The sequence below is a fragment of the Rhinolophus ferrumequinum genome, chromosome 19 (genome assembly GCF_004115265.2).
Source record: "Rhinolophus ferrumequinum isolate MPI-CBG mRhiFer1 chromosome 19, mRhiFer1_v1.p, whole genome shotgun sequence".
NCBI classification, from domain to species: Eukaryota; Metazoa; Chordata; class Mammalia; order Chiroptera; family Rhinolophidae; genus Rhinolophus; species Rhinolophus ferrumequinum.
The window spans coordinates 40,307,877-40,333,885 of NC_046302.1; the positions used below are offsets into that span (position 1 = coordinate 40,307,877).

Here is a 26,009-nt window from a genome sequence, read left to right on the forward strand (position 1 = left end):
TTTCTCTACCAGCTCAGTATAGTTAAGAATATTCACATTGTTGTGCGTTTTCTTTATCCTGCTTTATTTTCCCATGGGACCTTCTACCATTTCATTCATTGACCCACGCATGTAATCATTATACATCTCTCTTCATTAGAATGTGGGCTTCATGAGGGCAGACATTTTTATCTTCAATGATGTCTGAGGGCAGAGAAAGTGCCTGAAAAAATATCAGTTGCTCAAATACTTGTTGGATGAAAGAATAAGGCATTTCAAGAACCATATGGAAATGTGTTTATCCACGCATTACTCTTTTGTAACTGGTATTACTCTTAACCAGAAGAACATTAGTAATTATATGGAGCATTCAAAATGGTTATGGGAAACTTAGGACTTGGAGTTGGTTAATGAGTTAAAGCACTACTAATAATGAAACAAAAGTTACTCTGACTCTAATTTGAATTCACTGACCAGTAGTAAACAACTTCGTAAGAAAGTTAATACCTGGTTATTAAAGGCTCAGTACCTTTTAGGCTTTGTACATGACCCGAAAAAGGATACATCATTAATTCAATCACTAAATTGATCAACTAGCACTGTACCCTAAAGGAAAAAGCTACATTTCAGAGCAACACAATACTCTCCTCATGACCTCAGTCAAAATACAAATTTGAGATCACAGAAAATAACAAGTGAGAGATTACAAGTATCTCAAATGCGTGAAAATAATCAAACATGCCTGCCCTATTGAATATTAAACAAACATACCAATTAATTTCATTTCTTAGTACATAAAGGAATGAAATTTAGTTCTTATATGTTAAGTATCCAAAAATAACTGCTTTGTTGTATTAACAAATCAAGAAAACCAATATACCCTATCATAGAATAGCCTCTAACAACTGTCAAAATACAAATTAATTTGCCTTTCTACTTACCAAAGTATACCACTTCTCATGACTAAGATCTCCAAAATTCACATCTCAGAAACTCAAATAATTTATGAATAAATTAACAATCTGGGCTTAAAATTATCTAGTGTTAATTGAATCTTCTAATAATACCTAAAGTCTAGATAAACTCTGAAGCTTTCATGTTCATTTTTGCATGTATAAGGTGATCCCCTAATATTCTTGAAAGGATTCTTGACAATATTCCAGAAATCCATGAAATTTCCTGAAAAACAGGCAGAGCTGAGTTCTCAAATACAATTTGTTTTTAGAAATTAAATCAACTTAAGAGTTGCATTTCCATTCATACAATCAGTAAGATTACTCGTTTTTGGGGGTCTTATCTGGAGAAACTAAAATAAAGTGCGATTTTAAAAACATTTGCAGCTTTGACTATAATCAACTGTAATAATAAGATACCAGCTCAAAAAAATTCTTTTCATTTAAACCTCTTTTGTAATACTGCTTTTTAATAACCCTCATAATAGCTGAATTAAAGGACCCCAACAGAAATCATTCATCCCACATAAAACAAACATTGCCTTTTCTTCTTAGCTTTGTTTTACAAGCTACATTATTTCCAGATGACGCTTGAGGGGACTATGGTTTCAAGAATTAGATGCTTAAATAGACAGCTGCTTTCTATTTGCCATGCAAATCAAGGATATATCAAAGAAAATTCCAAATAGTAGACTTCTTTTCTTCCTATTAGGAACTACGAACTGAGGCAGAAAGGGAGAGAGAGGGAGAAACAATCAAAATTTGAGCAAACAGAAAATTAATCATTTCTTAAATAACAAAGAAAATTTGAAAAAATCTCAGGAAAAGGTGTTTTATTAGCTCTGCACAGCAGCAGGTAAAGAATTTTTTCACTACAATGGGAAGGGGAGAAAAAGGAAACTGTGATCACTGGTTTTTACAAATTTATCACACATTGCTACTGAATTTAATATGCATGGGTTATTTTTTCTGTGTTCTTTAAACTTCACTCACAATGTTAATTAATCATTGCCAGATTTCAATGCAAACACATCCTATTTCCTTTTATAAGCCAGTGGAAGGAACATAAAAGTTATTTAAGTATTTTAATGATAATTTAAAAAAATTCTTTAAAAGAATATTCTACCAGGCTCCGTAAGAAAGGACAAGACAAACTTCCTCTCCAGGAATGAAGAAAGGGCAATATCCTTTCCCTCAATTGAGGTATGCTTTTTAAGAATGAAGGAATTATTATTATTTTTTTTAACAAGAGGGGAGCCCTCAAAATAAATATGGTCCTTACAGGCATTCTTAGAACCTTTCTGGAACTCCTCATTCAGAAGTGCATCCAAAGCCAAGTTATAATACAACCAAGAAAACTGGTCTTATGTTAAGTCAGTCCTGGTTTTTAATCAGGAAAAAAAAGTGGCAGCGTGGGTGGGGAGCTTGCTCACTTGCTAGAGGGTTCATTTATTTGAATTTTAAAATCAATTGTATTAAAGAAGAAGCTTCCTGAGACCCTGTCAATGTGGGGCTTGGGATATATTTAAGCTCAAAGCAGTTGTGTTCTTTAGGGATGTTCACCAACTTTATAGAACCAGATTCAGGCTCTGTTTTTAAACACTAGTTTCTATTTTATGAAAGTAACTATAAAGATCTTGATTGACCTTTCATGGTCCTTCTTGGAGAACTGGTTGATTCTAGGGCTGGAGCAGGGGAAATAACAAGATAAGCTGGAGCATCTTCTGGGTCTTAAAAAAAAAGAAAAAAAGGCGGAGGAGAGAAGGAAAGAGGAGGAAACAAAAGGAGCATATTCAAAGGGTAGAGGATACAACCTGAAAGAGGTCCCAATGGCCAAAGATGGAACCACCTGAGCAACAAAATAACAGTTCTGGATTATAAAACAAGGAATAAAATGAGTATCCAGGAGTCCATACTGATATAAATAATAACTGCATAAGTAAATACATTAGGGAGAGGTGACAGTTCTTCCTTGCAAAAAATTCTATTAATAAATGCAGAAGAAATAAGACAAATAGAAAATCACTAATAAACCAGTAAAATATGCTGCAGGCAAGATCGATCAATGGGTGCTAAGATTTGTGGGAAAAGGTTACGGCAGAAACAGGATACCGACATAATCTCAAAGTATCTCCCCACGATATACAGTAGTTACAAGAGGAAAGTTGGCAAGTTTACAGTGTAGAATCTTGGTAGACATCATCCTAGTGAAGTGATCAAGGCAAACACAGCTTAACATCATCAGCAATACATACCAACATCAAGTATCCTCTGATACGATGCACTGTGAAGGGTGTATCACCTCTGTAGTATCCTTTCCAACAATGCATAATGTCAATCTAACCATGAGAAAATCCCACACGAACCCACCAAGTGGAGGGACATTCGACAAAGTAACTGACCAGTATCAGTACTCTTCTAAAGTCTCAAGGTCATGGAAGTCAAGGAAAGAGTAAGGAAACGTGACAACAAAATGCAATGTCAGATCCTGGATTGGATCCTAGAAAAGAATAAGGGCACTAGTGTCAAAACTAGTAATATTTAAATGAGATTTGTATTTTAGTTAACAGTATTGTACCAAGGTTAATTTCTTAGTTTTGATAAACGTTCTATGGTTATGTAAAACATTTGTAAAAGTGAAAGGTGGGTGAAAGATATATGGAAATTATTTAAAACTCCAAGTCTAAAATTATCTGAAAATAATAAACAAAGGAAGAAAGGAGGAAGGAAGGGAGGGGAAAGTAAGTTGTGTGTATACTTGACAAAGATTTTAAGATCTATACCTATGACGAAGAATATAATGTAAAAAGTATAAAGTTCTACTTTCTTTTCCCTTCAGTCTGACTCCCCACAGGTAACCACTACTTAATAGTTTCTTGTGCATTATTCCAGAAAAATTGAATGCATATTTTCAAACATAATATACATATAACCTGTCTAATATAAAGTGGGGGTTCTTAAACTGATTTAAGTGTTATGCGTATCTTTTCATATAAACCCATATAGATCGAATTCACGTTTTTAAAAAAAATGGCTGCAGGATATTGCAATGGATGAACTTATACTTCATTTAATCTGTCACCTATTGATGGATATTTTGCTTGTTCCCAGTTTTTTGGTCTTAAACCAGGTTGAAAAATACGCATACCTTTGTGTAACTACTTATCTAATTGACTTTGGCAGGTTCAAAACTCAAGTCATTGCTTAAGAAACGTATTTTCCATTCTTGAAAATATTAACTTTTTCAAAGTGTCCTAAGATTTATTTTCCTACATTCACCCTCATGCATTAATGCCAGCCAAGCTGATATCTATCTGCTATTACACTCAACAAATAGCTTTTTTCCTAGTGCTTCAAGTACTACTTTTTTAAAAACTGGCTTCACTGAGATAAAATTCACACATCATAGACCTTGCCTAATTAAAATGTACACTTCAATGGTTTTTAGTACATTTGCAGAGTTGTACAACCATCTCCACAATCTAATTTTAAAACATTTTCATCATCCCCCACAGAAACCCTGTTCTCATTTGCAGTCACTTCCTACCCCGATCCGTCTACGACATTTCATGTTCTCAAGGTTTATCCATATAGAAGCACACATCGGTACTTCATTCCTTTTTATTGTTAAATAATATTCCATTGTGTGGATATACCACATTTCTTTAAATCCATGGACCAGTTGATGGACATTTGGGTGGTTGCTGTTTTTTGGCTATTATGAGTAATGGTGCTATGAACATTACATTTTTGCGTGGATATATGTTTTCAATTCTTTAGGGGTATTTATAACCATATGCTGGGTCATATGGTTATTCTTTGTTGAGCCCTTTGAAAAACTGCAAATTGTTCTCCAGAGCAGCTGCATAATTTTACGTTCTCACCAGCAGTTGTATGAAGATTCTAACTTCTCCACACCCTCACTACACATGTGATTATCTGCCTTTTCGTTATAGTTATCCCAGAGGATGTGAACTTCACAGTGGTTTGGATTTGTCTTTCCCTTATGGCTAATGATGTGGAGCATCTTCTCATGTGCTTATTGGTCACTTGTATGTCTTCTTTGGAGAAACGTCTATTCAGACCGTTTGCCCATGTTTTTTTAATGTAGTAAAGCTTTGTTACTGACTTGCATCAGTGTCCAGCAGGGTAACTCAGTTAGCCGCCCATGAGATGATTTGGGGGTCCAGACACTGCCATCCTCTGTGAGATCTCAGAATCTCCCACTGGATTTCCTTCACCTAGCTAGCAGACAAGGAGGGAAGAAAAGTATGGAAAATGGTGCAGTGGTGACATCACTTCCTCCTACATTCCACCAGTGAGAGCTAGTCAGATGCCCCCTATCAGGAGGCCAGGATGTTGGAAAATGTTGCTTAGCTGTGTAATCAGGAAAGGAAATGGGTTTTTCTGATTCTGGCTCCTTACTCTTTTTGGTTTGTGCCTTTGCATTCACTGCTTGAATTGAGATGGGAGAGTGTGTCTTACCGAAAGTTTCAAAAGTCCTTTGATGATCAAAGGGCAATATAATTGGGTTCCGTATGGTTCCACCCAGAATAAAAGTTAGATTCTTTTCATCTCAAAATAGTTGCTGATTTTAGGAATTATGAAAACAAAGCTTATATGACATTTTGATAATAGTCAGAATTAAAAACCATGGTTATAGGGCTGGCCCAATGGCTCAGGTGGTGGGAGCACCGTGCTATGCTGAGGTCACAGGTTCGATTCCCACATGGGCCACTGAGTTACTCCCTCTACAGCTAAGACTGTGAACAACAGCTCTCCCTGGAGCTGGGCTGCCATGAGCAGCTGGAGCTCGGCGTGAGCTGCCATGGGCTGCTGTGTGCTGCCGTGGGCTGCCATGTGCTGCTGTGGGCTACCATGTGCTGCCATGAGTGGCTGGCAGCCAGCGTGAATGGCCGGCAGCCTGTGTGAGTGGCCAGCAGTCATCGTGAGTGGCCAGCAGCCAGTGAGAGCTGCGGTGAGCGGCTGGCTGACAACTGGCGACCGACTGCCTCAGCTGGGTGGGGGTGGGGGAGCAGAGCGCAAGGCTCATAACACCACCATGGACCAGGGAGCTGTGTCCTACACAACTAGGCTGAGAAACAATGGCTTGAACCAGAGTGGGGGGGGTTGGGACGGGAGACGGAAGAAGGGGGAAAAAATATATATATATATAAAGGTGCTTAGCATAGTACATAAAACAAACAAACAGAAACAACATGGTTATAGTTTAAAAAGCAACAACTTGTTATTTTCCTTTCATTTTCTATATTAAGGTTCTGTTGTAGATGACCAAGCTGAGAGGTCATCTCAATTTTAAAAAATTGTTGAAAGATTCTTCTTTAACAATCCTCCCCTGTCCCTTTAGTCGCTGAATTAAATTTTATGAAACCTGATATTAGGACATTGAAGCTCAGTCAAGTCAATTGAACTTCACTTGCTTTCGTAAATACCTTTATTGCCCCTATAGAGCCTGTAGAACTAGCTATCACTCTCTGTAGAAGGTCTTCTTCCTCCCCACAGAGGACTTGAGTGCAATTTTTGTTTATTTCCCCTTAAGCAGCCCGGGCATTTCCTCATTATCTAAAACTTGGTTGAAGGCTTCAGGTTTCCCCTGAGACATTCAGACCAACATGGTTGTACTAAAGTAATAATACCAATGTTTTTGTAACTTGCTATTTGCTTTCTATGCTGTTACTCAATGGACTTGTGAATTATACAGTATAATGAGAATAAACATTTTCTTAATAAACTCAGAAACCTCTAGGTAGACTGAAAGAACTCTATGTACTACAGTGAGAAGAAAAACATATCCTTATTTTTAAGCACTTATTCCAAATCTTTGCTAATACAGTTTATCCAGTCCTGGTGTAGAAAGTATCCATCAGGGAATCCACTGCTGCCTTAAGACCTTTTCATTTTCCCTTTCCACCTTTTACAAACAAGTGGTTTGAAGCCTTAGTCCAGGACACAGAATTTTCTGTGTTTGTTGGCAAAGATACTTAAGTAAAATTTGGGGGGAAGACAAAGGGAGGAACATATTTTATTCTCTCAGTTAATGACCGATTTAAAAGAGAATGACAATGAGAACATGGTTTCAAAGGTGTAAATCACTTATACATAGTGTTTTGAGCAATGGGAATGGCGAATAAAACACTTGTGTTATCACAAAAACAAAACACACTGCAGCGCTTACTTTGAAGGCTGCTGTTTTCTTTAACTGCCTTCAGATCAGTGGCAGGAGGAGTGATTCGGTTACCAGCATTACTATTCAATCAGTGTCACCCGCCCTCTTCAATGAACTCGGAGGAAAGGCAGCAAAAGTCAAGTTCATAAACCCATTTCGAAAATGTTGTGATTTGTAAAGTCTCATACACACAAATGTTAAAATAATGACTGTCAATGACAGATTCCAAATGGAATTTTCTCAGCATTTCTAGGAAGCAGTTGCTTGAAGAAATTCCTTTTTACTTAGTGGAAATTTCATGGTAGAAGAAAATAGTCAGTGACTCTAAACACTGACTGTTCAACAGGAGAATTCCTATGTCCATTAACGAGTTCAACCATCCTTTCATTTCATCATTACCTCCATAATTTGCAAATACTATTAAATATGACCTATTTTCTCAAAGGAATATCGATTTTCTGGTCTCCGGTTAAAGAAGAATGCTGCTAGGGTAACCTCAAGACTATATACATTCAACACATTTTTGTGGAATAACAACACAGGAATACTACATGAATCAAACGACAGTTGTATAAAAATAATAAAACATTTAGAGATGAACCAAATTCAAATTCTTAATAAACACAATCCCCACTGCCACTCTGACCCTCACTGGGGTTCCCAAGGAGCAATTAGGAAAAAATATTTTTCTTATAACAAGTCACAGCAAGGAGAGAAGTGAGGTATTATGCTAATTTTTTAAAAAAGTTGAGAATATTCAACTAGCAGGAAAATCTTAAAAGATACTTTTTTTTTTTTTTTTTTTGGTGAGAGAAGTATAAACTTCATACCTTAATGGGATGACAGGTCATGTCACACATATACACCCCAAATAAATAAGTAAAAGAGAAGAAAAATTGCACCAGTCAGGTTGTGGCTGCACATAGCTATCTCTGTTTATCAGCGACTACTATCTGGACTGGGTGCTGTTCCCACAGACTCACATCAGCACAACCATTTAGAAATGACACGAGGGGGCCGGCCCGGTGGCTCAGGCGGTTAGAGCTCCGTGCTCCTAACTCCGAAGGCCGCAGGTTCGATTCCCACATGGGCCAGTGGGCTCTCAACCACAAGGTTGCCGGTTCAACTCCTCGAGTCCCGCAAGGAGTTGCTGCGCCCCCTGCAACTAGCAACGGCAACTGGACCTGGAGCTGAGCGCACCCTCCACAACTAAGACTGAAAGGACAACAACTTGACTTGGAAAAAGCTCCTGGAAATACACACTGTTCCCCAATAAAATCCTGTTCCTTCCTGTCCCCCTTCCCCAATAAAATCTTAAAAAAAAAAAAAAAAAAAAAAAAAAAGAAATGACACGAACCACAGGAAACAAGCAAAACAACTCTTTAGCTGTCTGGTATGCATCACCACTTCAAACTCAGAATCTGAAAATTCTCTCACAAAGTCTCTACATATCAACCCACTAAGTTGTTGTCTGGAGATTTAGGGAGGCCCTTATTAGAGCCTGAGGAACTACTTCTGTGGCTTAAGATAAATTTTTAGCATCCTCATCTAAGCCATGTTCCGAAATATAAGAAATGTCACCGACGGTGGCACTGCCCTACAGGAACTCGCAATGTGCTCTCCTTCCTGTTACTCATCTGTGTGCTACTCATCCGGGTTCTGCTCCTGTTCTATTCCATTGTCATCCTGAGGTCAGGTGTTAATAAGTTCTTCATCTTTCACGTGGATGGAACAAAGGTAACATGTTACTGCTATTCTCTGCTGACCATGGCTGACAAGACTAGAGCAGCAAATTGACGTGAGCAGAGCCAATTAGCCTCTTTCCCAGGAAGTGAGAATTAGGACTTCAAGACTCTCATCAGTCAGGTAAAGGGGTGACACTTACAAGGACATGTTATACGTTGGGAGGTAGGAAGGGCAAGGGCTGGGGTCACTATTTCAGTCAACAAATGGAGAAACCAGGCCTATGGGAAGCAGAAGAGTAGCACGGAAAAAGCAGCAGAGAACAGAAACAAAATGGCATCAGAAAGAGGATATTCTTGAATCCAATGGCTGATTTCAACATCAGGTTCTTGTTCTCTATGAAATCCAGGTTTACTTCCTTCTCTGGAGTTCTGTGAGAAAACTTTGCAGACTTCCTATAAAATCCCTCCTCTTATTTTTCTGTAATTAGTTTTAAAAGGTTTCTTGACTAGGGCAATAAGAGTCCTAATTACGAACAATCATTGGTTTAGGGTTGCCTTTCTTCACCCATTTAATAATCATTAAATTTTTTCCCTTGACTTAAGCCATCACTCCTTTATTTAACTTGAGCCATCACTCCTTTATTTCTAGGGCACCAGGGTCAAAGGCAGATCTTGAGAAGAGAGGGGTATTGTTATTTATTAATTTAGCAATTCAAGAAAAAAATTTTTATTAATAAAATAAAGTAACTACTTACGTAATCTGGTAGAGGAACATCATTGGAACTTAGCGAACCTCTTAAGGACTGTGTGGCTTGTTCCAGAACTTTGTTGTGTTTTTTAGACAGCAAGGAAAACAAACTGGAAAAAACAAACAAACAAACAAATAAAAAACCTAATTATATTAAAAAACTAAATGTCTTCTTTTCTAGGTTTTATGTGGAATGATATAGTTCAATTATTCTAAAATACACTTGTAGGGCGGCCGGGTGGCTCAGGTGGTTGGAGCACTGTGCTCCTAACGTAGACATCACTGGTTGGATTCCCACATGGGTCAGGGAGCTGTGTCCTACACAACTAGACTGAGAACAATGGCTTGAATTGGAGGTGGGCGGGGTGGAGGGGAGGGAGGCAAAATACAAATAAAATATACTTGTCCATTATTCTAGAATACACTTGTAATGACTCTTTTATCATGTCTGTGTTAACAGCAGGATCAATAATACTATTGATATAACAAAAAATGAGGTGAGGAGAATGTTTAAATTGTAAAGGTTCTGAAGAGTTAAAAAAGTTTGACAAGTTAAAATTATATTTCAAACATAGGAGAAATTTTCAGGAGATTACTATAGTGGAAAAAATTAGAGACTTAGAAAACCTAGATTATAGACTGATTTTCTGAGTAACTCATAGTGTAATCTATGAGTCACATGAGTTTGTAGCTCAATTTTCACAACTTTCAAATAAGTGTGTTGGATTAGATTACTTCTCTAATGTAATACAGAGTCTCTGATTTAATATTGTAGCTTTACATTCTTATGTCTCAAAAAGAATAACTTTAAATTACATAAGATTTCTGCCTCTGACCATAATGAATTAACTGATACTGAATAACTCTCCTGCTATAAACAACTAAGAAACTGAACAAAATATATGAAACAACTGTTTTTAGATGTTATACAACAACTGAAAGGATTCTAATCCCTAAAGAAGAGAGTTCTACATGGACCCCATATGGTGAGTTTCTGCCTAGAGGAACATTCCAGATTGTGGTTCAGAATGGTGGGATCCAAACAGTACACAGCAATACTGTGCTGATTTGAGAAGACAGAGATATGAGTTTGGGGCTGCTATGGCAGCTGGAATTTGCAGGGCAGATTATTAGACATGAAAGAAATGCAAGAGGGAGGTGCAGAAAATTGCCCAAGAGTCTTCTTGAGTGTTTGGCTAAATACTAAGCTGTACTGTGCAAAGAAAGACCCATAAGGTGGCAGTTAAACATCTACCCAGGAGCTGGAAACTGAACAGAGATTTTGAAGGTCACAAAAGGCTGAGGTATGGTGGAGTTCCAACCAGCAAGAGTGGATAAAACTCATGGGCATTCAGCTGAATTCTCAGAAAGGTCACACTTTAGTAGGAGTAGGTCTATTCTAATTCAGAGTAAAGATGCATCCTAACAGACTTAAATGAGCAATTATCAAAGGATAAAATTAATTTACATTAAATGTAAATGGGCTAAAAACTCTGCTTCAATGGCAGAGATTGTCAGACTGGATAAAAAAGCAAGACCCAATCACAGACTGTTTACAAGAGTCACATTTGCAAATTTAAAGACACAGATAAGTGAACACTAAAATGCTGCAAAAAAGATATATAACACTAATCATAAGAAAGCTGGAATGGTTCTATTAATATTAGACAGAGCAGGCTTCAGGACAAGAATATTATTATTAGAGATAAAGAGAGATTTTGTAATGATGAAAGGGCCAATTCACCAACAAGACATAACAACCCTAATGCATGTGTGTCTAATAGAGCTTCAAATATACATCATTATATGATTCTAAGATTAAATCTATTGTATCTAATGAAATAAAGACAATTCTGATTCCATATATGTTTCCATATAAATCTTAGGTATAATTTGAAGTACTATTTCAATGCCAAAGACATTAATAGTTCTTAGTGATACCCTACTAAATAGAATATTAATTTGAATATCTATTTAGGAAAATCCCTAATTATTTCAGATGGTTTAAATGCGATATTCACTGAAGGCAAGGCTACCAAGTACTCTTTCTAGATTAAGTTTTAAATTGTCAAAGATAAATATTCCTTAAACACTTCCTGGTAATGCTGCATGTTGTACAAAGCAAATATAAACAGAGGCAAGAAAATTCTCTAAACCTATATTGAAGTACAGTAGGAAAATAATAATTAAGTGAAATAATTACTGAATGAGTAAGTGTAAAACTGTATTAATACTGGTTAGGTAATAAGCATATGTCTAAAAGAGAGATTTCTTGGAAATGGAATGGTCCGGCAAAGTTAGATCTTATGCAGGGCTTAGATCTTATACAGAGTCTTGAAGAAGAAAAAAGATTCGGACAAGAGAAGAGAAAAGGCATTTCTAAACAGAAGGCAAAAGTACAGAGGCAAATAAAAGAAAGTGAGAAAAGTGGAATAAAAATACAATATAAACAAGTAGGAAATAAGATTCAATCTCTAAGGTTATGTACTTCTTTTTAAATCGTTTTATTTTTCTGAGTCTTCTCCATTTGAGGTTAGTTTTGCTTTGTTTTGTTTTTCCTTTTTAAGTTTAAAAGTAAACACTGTACTTTTTACTCAGGCCCCTTCCCATGACCCATAGTAGCAGTTCACTGCATATACTTCCAGAAATGCTGTAAGCATCCAGATATAAATGAATACTGTCCATAGACATCCATTTTTTTCATCCCACAAAATATGAACTGTTCCGTACTTTGCACTTTTCCTACTTAACAATATATTCCTTGATTCATTCAGCAAACATTTTATTGTGTACCAGTTACTTGATACCAAAGCACATGGATATACCATAATTTATTTAACAAGTCCATTATTAATCAATCATTGCAATGTTTCCGGTATTTTATATTATAAGCAGCACTGCGATGAACACTCTTATACATAATTTTTAGCCTACCAGAGATGAGACTGTCTAAAGCATAAACACCTTGAAGTAAAACTGTTGAGTAAAAAATTGCTGAACACAATACTGAACGGTATTAGGGGTACATATTTTTAAATGTACAAATTATTTTGCAGTTGATAAAAAGGTAAAAATATACTTGGATAGTGTATAATGCATATTCATACGGAAATGCATAAAAAGGAAAATTAGTAAGATTATTCTAATTGGTTGCAGTACATTTTCTGGAATAAATGGAATTTCAGAAGTTTTCTGAGAAAAGAACTTTGGTGGTTGAATGTAGCATAGGGCATTACAAGACTCAAAGGCATAAATCGGATGCCCAAACAGAAAGAGAGAGCAATAAATATACCTGGAAGAAGTGAGTTCTTGATGTTAGAGTGAAAGGGGGCAAGTGAAGCAACACAGCACACTTTGTTGGGTTTACAAAATACCAGAGATCAGGTGCTATTTCACGGGTTCAACACACCTGGGATTCTCTCTTTGTCAGTGTCCTAAAAGTGTGCTTTCAGAGAAGGGCAGAAGAGGTAATCTATGCTAACTTTCATCATCAATAGAAGAAAATTATTAAATGAGTCCTATGCATCAAAGCAAAAAGGATTTGAAATGTTTCCTTTGGAGAAGAAAGACTATTTATTTTAGAAGAGAATACTAACAATCCACTTTCCTTGTTAGCAGAAGACACAAAACAAGGAAGTGAGCTTCAATTCAAACACAAGCTCTTTCAGTTGAGCATAACGGAAAATTTGACTATTAAGGGCATAAAATGTTGAAATGGTCCACCTCAAGTAGCTGTGGCTACTGCTCCCAGCTGTTTTTAAGAAAGTTGGTGTAAGAACAGATGATTTGAGGTCACTTCCAGTTTTCTATCATGAATGAGAAACAGAGAACTTACACTTCAAGTTGTTATTCTTCTACAATTTAATAGGCTCTCCCCTCAGCTCTTATAGTTAGGGCTTTCAATTTTTTAAAAAAACATTCTAATTTTGGCTTTCATTGAACATTTTTAAGGCAAAATGACCTAAATTTATATGAGACATGACTTGCAAATTGCTGGGAAAAGTAACTTTTGCTTAAAGCTTTGCATTCATGGTGTTAGCCCTAGCTTAATGCTAGAGTAAGTGATACATGATGTTTGCACTAAAGGGATAATTCTGATTTTAAAAATAAGTGAAACTGACTTTCAAATGTGCTTAATATTCATCACTCAGCATATAGCTGCTGGAATACTTTTTTAATTAGAAAAAAACTAGATTTTTCTTTTTATACAAGAATGCTCATTACAAATTGGCTTAGTAATGAAACACTGAAAAAAACCCAAAACACTGATCAAGAATTGAATGGGTAAATAAACTGTAGGGTAGTCATACAATAAAATACTACGAGCAATTTAAAGTCATCTAAAAACCACATGTAACAATATGCATGCGAGAACCCTTCTGGAAGAAAGTGAACAAGGTGGTATTATACAGCGTTTCAGAAATGCAAAAAAATTTACATATCTTTTATAGATAAAACATAGGAAATAAAAAAAATATGGAAATGATAAACACTACATTAAGGATAGCCATTATTCTCTGAGAAAGAAGGGAAAGAAATGGGAACAGGGAGGAATAAGGGATTCAACGGGATTTCATACATACTATGTGTATTTATAAAATGTTCTTTTGTTTATGCTGGATATACAGACAGAGGACTGTCATATTACTCTCTATTTTTTTGGTGTACACCTGAAATATTATATACATTTTAAAATTGGATATAAATAATACACTCTCCTGAAGAAAACAGTGCCTGCCAACAGCCAGCATTTCCGAAAAGAAAGCAGCGTGTAAATAGAATACGTGTGGTCAGTCCAACCTGCAATATGCTCGGAAAACCACAAGCTGCTGAAAAGGGCTACAGTTCAGGGTGCACAGTTGGTGGCAGGAGATGAGACCAGAACGAAGCCAGTCTGAAGACAGACTGAAGGGCTGCTCATGGCACATCAAAAATTCTGGCCTTTATTCTATACAGGGTGAGAAGCTAATGGAACATCAGTCTTACAAAATGATGAAAGAGACATGGTTCCTTGCCTCCAAGGAGCTCAAGTCTAACGGGATAAGGAAGAACTACAACACTGAAACCGGAGAACGCCATGGGCCTGAAGAGCATGCTGTGCTGTGGGAATGCAGAGGAAGGTTAGGTACGTTTCACGAAGAAAATCTATCTTGACTGTGGTCTTGAAGGTTAGGGGGTTTGTTAGTTGGGGAAAGTAAAAGGGGAGGGAGAGCAATTCAGAAAAGAAACTATGTATACAAAGGCACAGAGGGACTTCAGGGAGGTACCAATAGCTTACAAGGCCAGAATAGTGCAAGTCCATGGGGGTGAGAGGTGGCAAGAGATGAAGCATTTCATCTTGTCACATAGTTAAGTCAAACATTTACTGAGAATCTCCTAGGTGCAGGCACTGTACAAGTTTCCTAGGAAAGTGACAAACAAAAGCAACAGGGTCTTTGTCCTGTCCTCCTGGAGGGCGCGGCCAGGTCAGGGAGGGTAAATCTACATAGAAGGTTCCAGCATCAGCGTGGTGGTGGAGGAGTGCTACGGGGACACAGACGAGGGCTGCGCAACTGCACCTGAAGGTAGGGGAGGAAATCATCCCTGGAGATGATGCCTGAGCTGAATCTGAAGGAACAATCAGGAGTCAGCCAAGCAAACGAGGCAACGGTAAAGGTAAGCTGGGAGAGGAAAGCACATGAGGGAAGGCGGAACAATCCGAGCACTGCTGGTAAAGGAAACAGCAGAGCACACACATACATAACGTGTTAAGTGTACAGTGGGCTCCCATGCTAAGGCTGCGTAGTCTCCTGGGGACAGTTCGTAAAGTGCTTCTTCTGTTTCACCTAGACCTTGGACTTCATCCTGAAAATCAGAGGTATTTTATGAGAGCAGGGCTATAATAAGAAAGAGACAAGGGCCAAGCCGCTGTGTTTGGTGTTCAGGTGGGGGCTGTGGGGCAAAGGAGGGGCACGAAGGGAGACTGATTATTACTTGTTCATCTATGTCCCCATCTCTCCCCAGTACTCTCTCTTCTCCTGGTGGTCATGGGGTCCCTATTGCCACAGAACCCCAGGGCTTCTAGAAGCAAAGTTTGAAAACCAGACCTGAGCAGTGAGGTACAAGTTCATAACAATTATATTTGCTTTAGAAAGATTCCTGTGCCTCTAGAGGGAAGGATGGACAGGAGTTGGCAAGAGAACAAGAGTAGAAACAGAAAGACCCTGCAGATAACTATTACATTGCTAAAAGTGAGAGATGAGGCAGCCTTGCTAAAAGCAAACGTGAGCGATTTGGAATGCAAAGGAGACAACATAGTGAAAAAAGGCAATCGCCGATGACTCTAAGGTTTCTAACTTGGAAAAGTTAGTGGCTGGCCGAGAATGTGATTGAACAGGCCAGGAATATAAGAGCCGAAGAATAGGGAGAAGGCCTGGAAAATAAAGACCTGTGCCTTGAAGAAAACAGTAACAGCAGCAGATTCTTTATAAATCTCAAAGAACTATTAAAATGCAAAGAAATACAAAATATTATTAAAGTTAATAAAGGCAGAGCTACATCTAGAGACCAAATCTCCAAGCTTCACGGTTCAAGCTCTCTCCTCTGTAGACACTGATTCTTTCTACTTGCAGGAACCCCCTTCCTTTCTCCTCTCTATCCATCTAAATTCCGCCTCTCCTTCAAGTCAGAACTCCATGCTGCTGACGCCCCAAACCCTCTGTGAAAGATTTCTCTAACCTGTGCTCTCCCTGCCTATGAACTACACTGACTTCTCCACTACTCAGCTGGCATTTAAATACAGTCTTACATGGCTATTTACCTTATTTTAAATCAGCTTTATTGAGAAATAATCTATATATAATAAAATTTACCAATTTTAAGTACATCCTTTGATGAGTTTATAAACATAAAATCATGATTCAGAACATTTCCATTACCCCCAAAAGTCCCCTTGTGCTCTTTGTAGTCAATCCCCTCTCCCAATATACCCATTCCCCCAAACTTACTCCAGGCAACCACTGACCTGTTTTCTGTCACTATGGTTTGCCTTTTCTTGAATTTCATGGAAATGGAATGTTACCATATGTTTTCTTTTGTGTCTGGCTTCTATCACTTAGCATGATGTTTTTCAAATTCATCCATGTTGTTTTGTGTATCATTCTTTTTTATTGCCGAGTAATTTTCCATTGTATGAACGTGCCTGTATTTGTTTACCTATCAGTTGACGGACAATTGGGTTGTTTCCAGTTTTGCGCTATTATGAATAAAGCTGCTATAAACATTCTCGGACAAGTTTTTATGTGAACATATGTTTTCATTTCTCTTGAATAACTACCGAGGAGTGGGATGGCCGATTCTGTAAGAAACTGCCAAACTGTCTGTTCTACATTCTTGCTAGCACTTGGTGTTTCAGTCTTTCTAACTTTAGCCATTCTAAGCGGGTGTGAAGCAGATTTCACTGTGGTTTTAATTTCATTCTCCTAATGAATTTTCTTGTGCTCACATGTTTTTCTTTGGTGAGGTGTCTACTCAAATCGTTTACCCATTAAAAGAAATTGGTTATTGTTTTTCTTCTTGAGTTGTCAGAGTTCTTTATATACTCTAGACAGAAGTCCTTTATTAGGTATATTTTTATAAATAATTTTTCCCAGACCGGGGTGGTAGGGTGTCTTTCCAATTTCTTATACAGCACTCTATGGACCATCAGTGAATAATATATGGTTATAAAAATATAAACATTAACTCCTAACCTAACCTAAAATTACTGTGTAACTGGATTGGGAGAATGCAGGAAGAGGCTCCTCGGAGTGTGTGCATGTGGATGTGTACAGCTGCCAGACTTTAAGATGATGTCTAATTCTTTTGAAATATTGGTCTTTTCACATAGAATGTTTTTATTCTTTATTCCACATCTCTTCTTCTCATGAAAAAAATCCTTCTACCTATTCAGAGAAAGTGGAGCAGACCAATGGCTGCCAAGGACAAGATTCAAGGAGCCTGTATCGAGACCATCAGAGCCAATCAGAGGTGAGGGGAAAAGCTGAGGGGAAAGGGGACAAATACTGGATGGCGCTATCAAATGTGGGAAAGGTCTGAGGATAAAAACCTGTTAATAAAGTACTCATCAAAGTCTATGAAGAACAGAACTATTTCATCTTATGAAATGGGTCCCTTTATACTTGTAGAATATAATAGAAACAGTAACTTCCCAGGTTTTCCCTCTCTGTCAAATTATACAACATTTGTATTAAATATGCTGCTTTATGTTCTTAAATTTCTACATACCTATTTGTTATATATATGTATGTAGTATGTCTATGTATTGTAAACATGAGTTTTTTTCTTTCATATGCTAAGTTAAAGACTTGATTGTAGACTTTTTTTTTACAGTGTTCTGCCTACAACAGTGTCTAAAATATGCTTGCTACTAATATTTGTCTTTCTTCTTTTTCTCTTCCACCTTTCTTACTCCAGTAAAAGAAACTGTGAAGACATCAGTATTCCTGCCTTACAAAACTGGAAACAAGAGGTCTTAGTTTGTTTTTAGTAAAAAAAAAAAAAAAAAAAAATCTTATTTTTAAGAACCTAAAATTAAAATGAAGGTGATGGCTAAATACATAATTATCTTTGCTAAGAACACTGATATTTATAAAAAGAAGCAAGGTTAGAGCAGAGCAAACTGCCCATTCATTTGCATTTAATTGACTTAATAACCATAAACATTATCTTAGTTATATAATAACTAGCTTAAAATTCACTTCTATCCCAGGCAAGTGCTAAAATGGCATTGACTGTGTGCCATTGAAGGTAGAGTGCAGAATAAGAAACTTTATCACCACTGGTGAGGAAGGCTTGTTAAAATGCAAATAGTTGGTAGACCAGCAATACAGAGCACAACGCACAGAAAGATGCATCCATCAGCACGCTCGCTGCATGCCACATGATCCATCGGAATCAACGGATTGGAATCGCTGCTCCATATTTTCAACACTCTAAGGAAAACCCAGTAACTCATCTTCTTCAAAAACTCTGAAGTAAAAGCCAAAGATATAAAGATATGTATTTATAAAATCTATTAATAGTAAGCAAGGTTCCCACCAGAAATGCACACCTTGAATTGTAAATGGAGACTCCAGTCTTATTGCCATAACACAAGTTATCTTAGCAAGAACTTGAAATTATGGTTACAATGCCCAGTATGAGGTTCACTGTATGACTGCATAACCAAAGTTACATGTAGAACCAAAAATCACTAGTCATGCCACATGGCAATGTATTCAACTAACCAATGTTTCTTAAAAAAAAAAAAATGCTGAACTTATGAATTGAATTTCTCCTGGTTAATGCAACTAAGTAAGGAAGACACGGGAGGAAAATGAAAAGATGACTAATTTTAAAAATGTCACATGAATTATTATGAGTGGAAATATTTTTTAAACAATGGATAAAATACATGATCTGTCAATATATGATTTGGTAGTTCTAGTACCAAAAATACAAGTGAGTGGGATGAGAGAATCTATTACTAAGCTTAAAGACAATTCCTTTTATTTTTCACAAAGACATTCATGCAAATTTCTTGTGTGTTTTTAACTTTAAAGTAATTCAGTGAAGAGCTAAAAATAATCCTTTTACATTAGGATGCATATTAGGATGTAAAATATATCCTAATGTAAAAGGATTATTTTCTTAAGCATATCTTTCTAATTTTTACTAAATTTGGTCCAAAGTGCTATTTAATAAGAATGACCCAAGTAAATTAAAAACTTGATAATCTGATTTATTTCAACAGAAAAACTTTATCCCTAATTTTGACTTGCTTTTAAACCTCTTTCATGGATAACATACTTAAGAATGTATATCCTTGGAGCAGTTGGATGGCTCGGTTAGAGCGCAATTCTGAACAACAGGGTTTGGTGGTTCGATTCCCACATGGACCAATGAGCTGTGCCCTCCACAACTAGATTGAAGGACAATGACTTGGAGCTGATGGGTCCTGGAGAAACACACTATTCCCCAATAAAAAAAATTTTTAAAAAAGAATGTATTTCTTTATATAAACTTAAGTACAATGAAATATCTACAATATTTTGTAATTAGCATGCAATTCTAAAGATAAAAAACTTAGAAGTGTCATGGTATTTTTTCTTCTCTATTAGAAAATATATTCTGTAAAGAACAGGAACAGATTTTATGACTTGAAAGAATTTAGGTCGTTTTTCTCTGTCACCCTAAGCAGATAACAAACCTACCCACTTAAAAAAATGTCTTAGCACAATTTCACTAATTCATGGCAACAATTAGGATTCAAATAATATTTAATGAGAAAATTCATTTGGAAGGGAAGATTATCTCACAGTAAACACAAGAGGGGCCAGGACGGACAGTTTAGAAGTTACTGTCACGAGTCAGGGGAAACCTACCAAATAAAGTATGTTTGCAATATGCCAAATTTTATAAAGATAATCACAGGAAACATACCGCTAATAACTGTATTTAAAAGTGCGCAGAACACCTACTCTTATAACACAATTTATCAGGAAGACATTTTCAAGGTGTTGGACCCTTAATTTGGGGATTCCCAACTAGAATTTTGGGATTTCTTTTTGCTTGGCCCATAATCTTAATTTGGCAAATATAATTAGTCTTTGGGAGGGCTACAGGAACAGAAACTCTTAACTGGAATTATAGGTCTTTACTAGTGAATGCCTTTTATCAACTTCTACCAGTTTCCTTACTATTAAAAAATCTTTAGATTTGTAAAAACTCTACCCTTTTATTTCAATATCCTTTCAAGCTTTTTGTACTTAGTTACAAATTTGTACTTGCTCTACACATTTTTAACATATCTCTTTCTTTATCTTTTGCTTGCATATTTATCCCATTTCTTCTCTGAACACAATTTCAAGGGCACAGATGTCCATTCCTTTTCTTCTTTCAAATCTTCTGCAATGCCTCCTTTGCATATACAATGAGTTAGTTACTCCCCGTCCCCACTTTCTTTTTTTTTAAAAAAATCCTGATCAAATTCTTAAAATATGTGACTAGTTATTGGTAGATAAATTTTACTTAGAATTAAAGTTAGAAATACCTTTTAGAAAAACCAAGAAACTACTAAATATATATTTATAGTAACTTTATAGGAAATCTACCACTACCGTGATTCATCCTCAAATGTAGGTGCATCCCCCTTTCCCAACTCTAAAAACATAAACCCTAACTACAAACAAAGTGAGAAAGATTTCTGTGCATGAAATGGTTATCAATGCCCAATGGAAAGTTATGAACTCAACTCACAGCCTTAGTAATCAGATTTAACACAATTCTCAAAGAGCTAAGTTACTACCATCCTCGGCTATAACTTCTAAATGATAAAATCAATGAAGAAGGGGAAACCAGGATGGGAATATGTGGAGATGGGGAACATTTAGGAACAGTCTAATCAAAAAGAACAAGAAGAAAGAGAAAGAGAAGGAGAAGGAGAAGGAGAAGGAGAAGGAGAAGAATAGTAGTTTTGATATCAAAGTAGTTTTGACACCAAATTCAGCATTCCATTACTCTAGTACAATGGTCCATGTTCACAATATCCAGAAAAAGACTCAAATGTGTGCAAGGTCTTGTACTTATAAACTCAAGAAATTCTGCAATAGCAAGGTCTCTTAGCCAAAATGCTTTCAAACCATTTTTAAGATAGTGCTTTCATGAAACATACTTTTGTTATCTGGAAAATATGTGGGACTCCATAATTCCCAAGGATGCTAGATAAATGAGGTGTCACTTAAATGGGACTTAAAAAGCCCACAATATTTGAAGCCACTGTCCCTCTTAGTTCTGAGTTAGTTCCACCAGCAGTTATTATTACACTATCAACCAGAATATTTCTGATATGATAAAATTACAATGTTTTTAATTAAAATATCTTTAACAGTACAGAACGTAAAACATAATGATCCTGATGAATAACCATTATGAATAACCACTATTAAATGTCTTTTTAGAACACAGTTCTTTACTGTAACTACCAATATATAATTACAGAGGTGAAATTCTATTGGTAGTTATAAAAACGTCATTTCAAGACAAAATTGTAACTCAAATCAAATGGGGCATCACTTGATAAGAAATGATCTCCTGTTTTAAGAACTGTGGTTACTGTTTTAACCACATAAAGCTCCCCAAATTTCCTAAGATCCAGGCATAAATTCTTGCTTTGTGCTCCCTCTGCTGGCTCTATGGCTATAGTTAATCCCATTCTTGGGAGATTGTTTTGTGTAAGGCAATCACATGGAAACACACTGGAAGGCACTGGTACATCATATATATATGGGATCCTAAAGATGTAATCCAGCTCCCCACTTGGAGTTCTGGGGAAAAACAAGAGAGGAAAAATGTAACTTGATCAAGGTGACACAGGGTGCTGAGAGCCACAGCAACCCTGCTCTTTTGACTCCCGATCCAGTGCACCTTCCCTTCCATAAAGACCTCAATGTTTTCATGTACGAGACTATTATTGAACTATACTTTGCTACTTAAAGTTACCTAAGATCAGAAGCTTGGCTTCTTTGGGCCACACAGATTTTTCACTGAATTGCAGTTACAACTGATGAGGGCATTTGACCAATACTCAGTGCAGACATATTGGGCTCAAAGAGTATCAATGATTCTAATTTTCTTGGACAGTGCTCAATTAAAGTCACCTACTACTAAGTTTCTTGACCCACTGAATACTTAAATTTCTCCTGAAATGCTTCTACCATGTTTACAAATTACATGCCACAATATTTGCCTTGGAATATACGGTTACCACACGGTATGTCCTCATGTCAGTAAAAACTATAGTCATTTTGTTGATGCTGATGAAGAGGAGGGTAACAGAATCATCTATAGTGCGCCTATTTCATCCCAAGTACAGAGCTGGGCCTTTGCAGAAATTATTGTCAAGGGTAAGCTATAAGGAAGGCATTACCACCCATATTTTACACAGAAGGAAGCTGAAGGAAAGGAACTAACCCCAAAAGATCAGGATTGTTCTGGCTCTTAGCACCCTATGTGACTTTGGTCAAGATATATTTTTCTTCTCTTGTTTTTTTTTCCTTAACACTCAAAGTGGGGAGATAGATTACATCTTTAAGATCCCATATATCATGTGCCAGTACCTTTCAGTTTGGCAGCAAAGTTTCCACTATTTACTCTGTATCTAACTGCTTTGCTACTTTGTTCTTTCTTCTGTCAACAGAGACAGTAACAGTAAAGTATGTGCTCTTACTACCAGGGCCATCACCCCCACCTCCTGCAGAAAAGAAAGCTTTGGGCCAAAGACATCTTATTAAAAACATGAACCTGTTTAATTTCTTTTATAAATTAAGCTAAAGTGTGGAGGGTTAATACGTCCCCTGCTTTTAGTGGAGTAAGATGACCTATACCATAAATGTTCATGAACCCATAGCATACATTAGTATTTAATTGCAACTGGCTTTTGCATAATAGGTGTATTTAATTATTTGTCAAGTAGTCCATGTATGGAAAACTGAAAACACTAGCTCTAGTCTAATAACAATACTATTTACATAGATACAAACAGTCTGGGATTAAAGAATCTAATCTGTTCAGACAAAAAGTAAATATTTATTAGCTAGAGTACACACGTCTATCTTTGTGAGGAAGAGACATTTGTTTCTTGATGAAAGATAAAAATTGTTATCTAAATCATGGACAATTTTTATTCAAAGTGAAGTCTAAATTCTGTGTTCCTTCTGAAAACAGAAAACTAAAAACAGTGGTGCTTAGCCTTGTTCTCCGGTAGTGATTAGTTCTTTTCATGGAAGGGAATTATGTTAAAGCATTTAAATAGGAAAATAGTGTTAAAATGAACATATTTCTCAATTACTTGTCAGTAATCTATTTGGACAGTACAGAGAATAAATGCCAACATTTTAGAAATGAGAAAGTAGCCTAGGTTAAATCCAGCTTTAAGGAATTTGGGGAAAATTGACAAATGAATTTCAATTTTAATCTTGCGTAATTTAAAAAACACGATGAACTTGTTATCCAGGGCTCAACAGCTAGCATCATATAATATTTACTGAAGTGACAGATAAAAATAACTTCGTTTTTGATGTTATGAAGAAAGGGATTTCGGGTAATTCAGACACACTTGTGTTTAAACGCCAGTCCTCCACTTACTACCTGTGTGAACTGGGGCGCTTCTCTTTTCTGTTACTCTTTTCTTAGATGTGGTGATTATGATGCTGACAGTGGCTGAGTAGGAACTGCTGTGATGATTACATGAGAGAATTAATGTAAAAACCCTTAACAGGAGCCTAAGAAAAAAGTCACTGGTCAGTTGCAATTGATTATTGGCATGTAGGAACGCACGGGCTCTGGGTTACCAGCTCTCCCAACTCTTAAAGTGTTATATGTTAGCAACAAATTCCAACTTTTTAACAACACTGTGCAAACAATACTCAGCGCCTCTCTGAGCTGAGTCCAGACCACCGGCTGTCAATATGTAGTTTCTATTTGGGGGAATCACTGGAAAAGCCACATGTCATGAAACTGAGCAAAGCATCTGGAGTCAAGGTGTTGGGGTCTGACGGATGTTCTAAAAGAAAGAGATGTGCTCTGGCTGTAAAAGTCAAAAGTGGTGGTTAAGATGATTTTATGAGAGAAACAAAGGAAAAACTGTGCTTCCCTGGCACACCATGGTTTTGAGATGCTCAGTACTATATCTATATTCCAATTTAAAATCTTTGATTTTTAGGTAAATGTATTTCAATTTAATCCCTGATTCCCCAATGAACAGAATATGTTATTCCTCATCCTATCAGAGACAGACCAGTTGATTTATAATAGAATCCAGAGTCTACACAATATAACATTCATATGTCCAGGATACAGTAAAAAAATTACTCAACATACAATATTGGCTAGGGGTGTACTGATTTTATCTCAAGGAATGAACTTTGTTTTATTGATATTCTCTACTGCTTTTCTGTTTTCTATATCATTCACTTCTGCTCTGTATTATTGTCTTTGGTCTCTTTATTTTGGTTTAATTTGCTCTTCTTTTTCTAGCTTTTAAGGTAGACGCTGAGGTCATTGATTTGAGACCTTTCTTCTTTTCCAATATAGGCATTTCAGGCTATAAATTTCCCTCTTAATACTGCTTTAGTGGGATCTCACATCTTTTGATCTGTTGTATTTTCATTTAGTCTAAAATTACTTTTAAAATTCCCTTTGATTTCTTCTTTGATCCATGGTTTATTCAGAAGAATGTTAATTAATTTCCAAATATTTGGGGATTTTTCAGAGAGTTTTCTATTATTGATTTCTATTATAATTCCTTTGTTGTTAGAAGACATGCTTTCCATAACCGGAATCCTTTTAAACTTGTTGAGACTTGTTTGATGGCATATAATCTTTCCTGATAAATGTTCCCATGTGCAAATGACAAGAGACTGTATTTGGCTGTTATTAATTGGAGTGTTCTATAAATATCAATTAGGTCAAGTTTCTTGATAGTGTGTTGTCTCAGTCTTCAATATTCACGTTCATTTCCTGTCTACTTGTTCTATCAATTATGACAAAAGGTATTTAAATCTCCAACTATAATTGGGGATGTATATTTCTTCTTGTAATTTTTTCAGGTTTTTGCTTCATGTATCTTGAAGTTCTGTTATTTATTTGGCACATACCTTTAGGATTCTATTAGTCTTATTGATGAATTGACTTCTTTATCATTATGAAATAACTTTATTCCTGGTAATATTCTGTGCTTGTAAGTTCCTCTATCTCTCCCGTGACCAGTGTTACTGATAAAGTTAAATTTATGTCTATCATTTTGCTGTTAGTTTTCTATTTGTCCCATCTATATTCCTCCCTTTCCTTTTTTTTTCCTGCCTTTTTTTGCATTAATTGAGTATTTTTATGATCCCATTTATTGGCTTATTAGCTATAATTCTGAGCAGTGGTCTGAAAAATTCTCTTAAAACAGTAAGCTGTGACAGTCAGAGGGCTTACCTCCTTTGTCCTGTTTCCCATCTCTCAGGGATTAGTATCTTTTGTTGCCTGATGCCCAGCGTCTTGAAAACCACTGTGTGTGTGTGTGTGTGTGTGCGCGCGCGATTATTATTTTTTTGCGAGTTTTTGTTGTTGTTTCAAGTGGAAGGATAAATCCAGTCTCTATCATTTCATCTTGGTTGAAAGCAAATAGTAATTTTCTAAAACATTTACATGAAAAAAATCTAGTTTTAGTAATTTTATATAGTAACTTAAGGAACAATGGAGAAAACCAAATTTTTTAATGTTTCCTTACTTGAAGTTGTGTTTGTACAATTTTTTTTTCCCACCTCTAATAATCCCACCTCTAATAATCTTTTAAATTTCAACCTGATTTCTCAAATATGACACTAACCATGCATTTACTTCAATGTGTGTGGGAATTTTATTCCCTTACAATAACCCCACTAATTACATGC

The 26,009-nt window shown here is 36.4% G+C and overlaps 1 protein-coding gene across 3 annotated transcripts in view; it reads right to left on the reverse strand.

Moving 5' to 3' along the window:
- Nucleotides 1–26,009, reverse strand: part of DYM (dymeclin) — a 271,365-nt gene that overhangs the window by 76,913 nt on the left and 168,443 nt on the right. For all 3 annotated transcript variants that reach the window (XM_033087487.1, XM_033087488.1, XM_033087489.1), the window contains one exon: nt 9,560–9,662. In XM_033087487.1, coding sequence (XP_032943378.1) covers nt 9,560–9,662 — 103 coding nt within the window. The remainder of the gene's footprint in view (nt 1–9,559; nt 9,663–26,009) is intronic.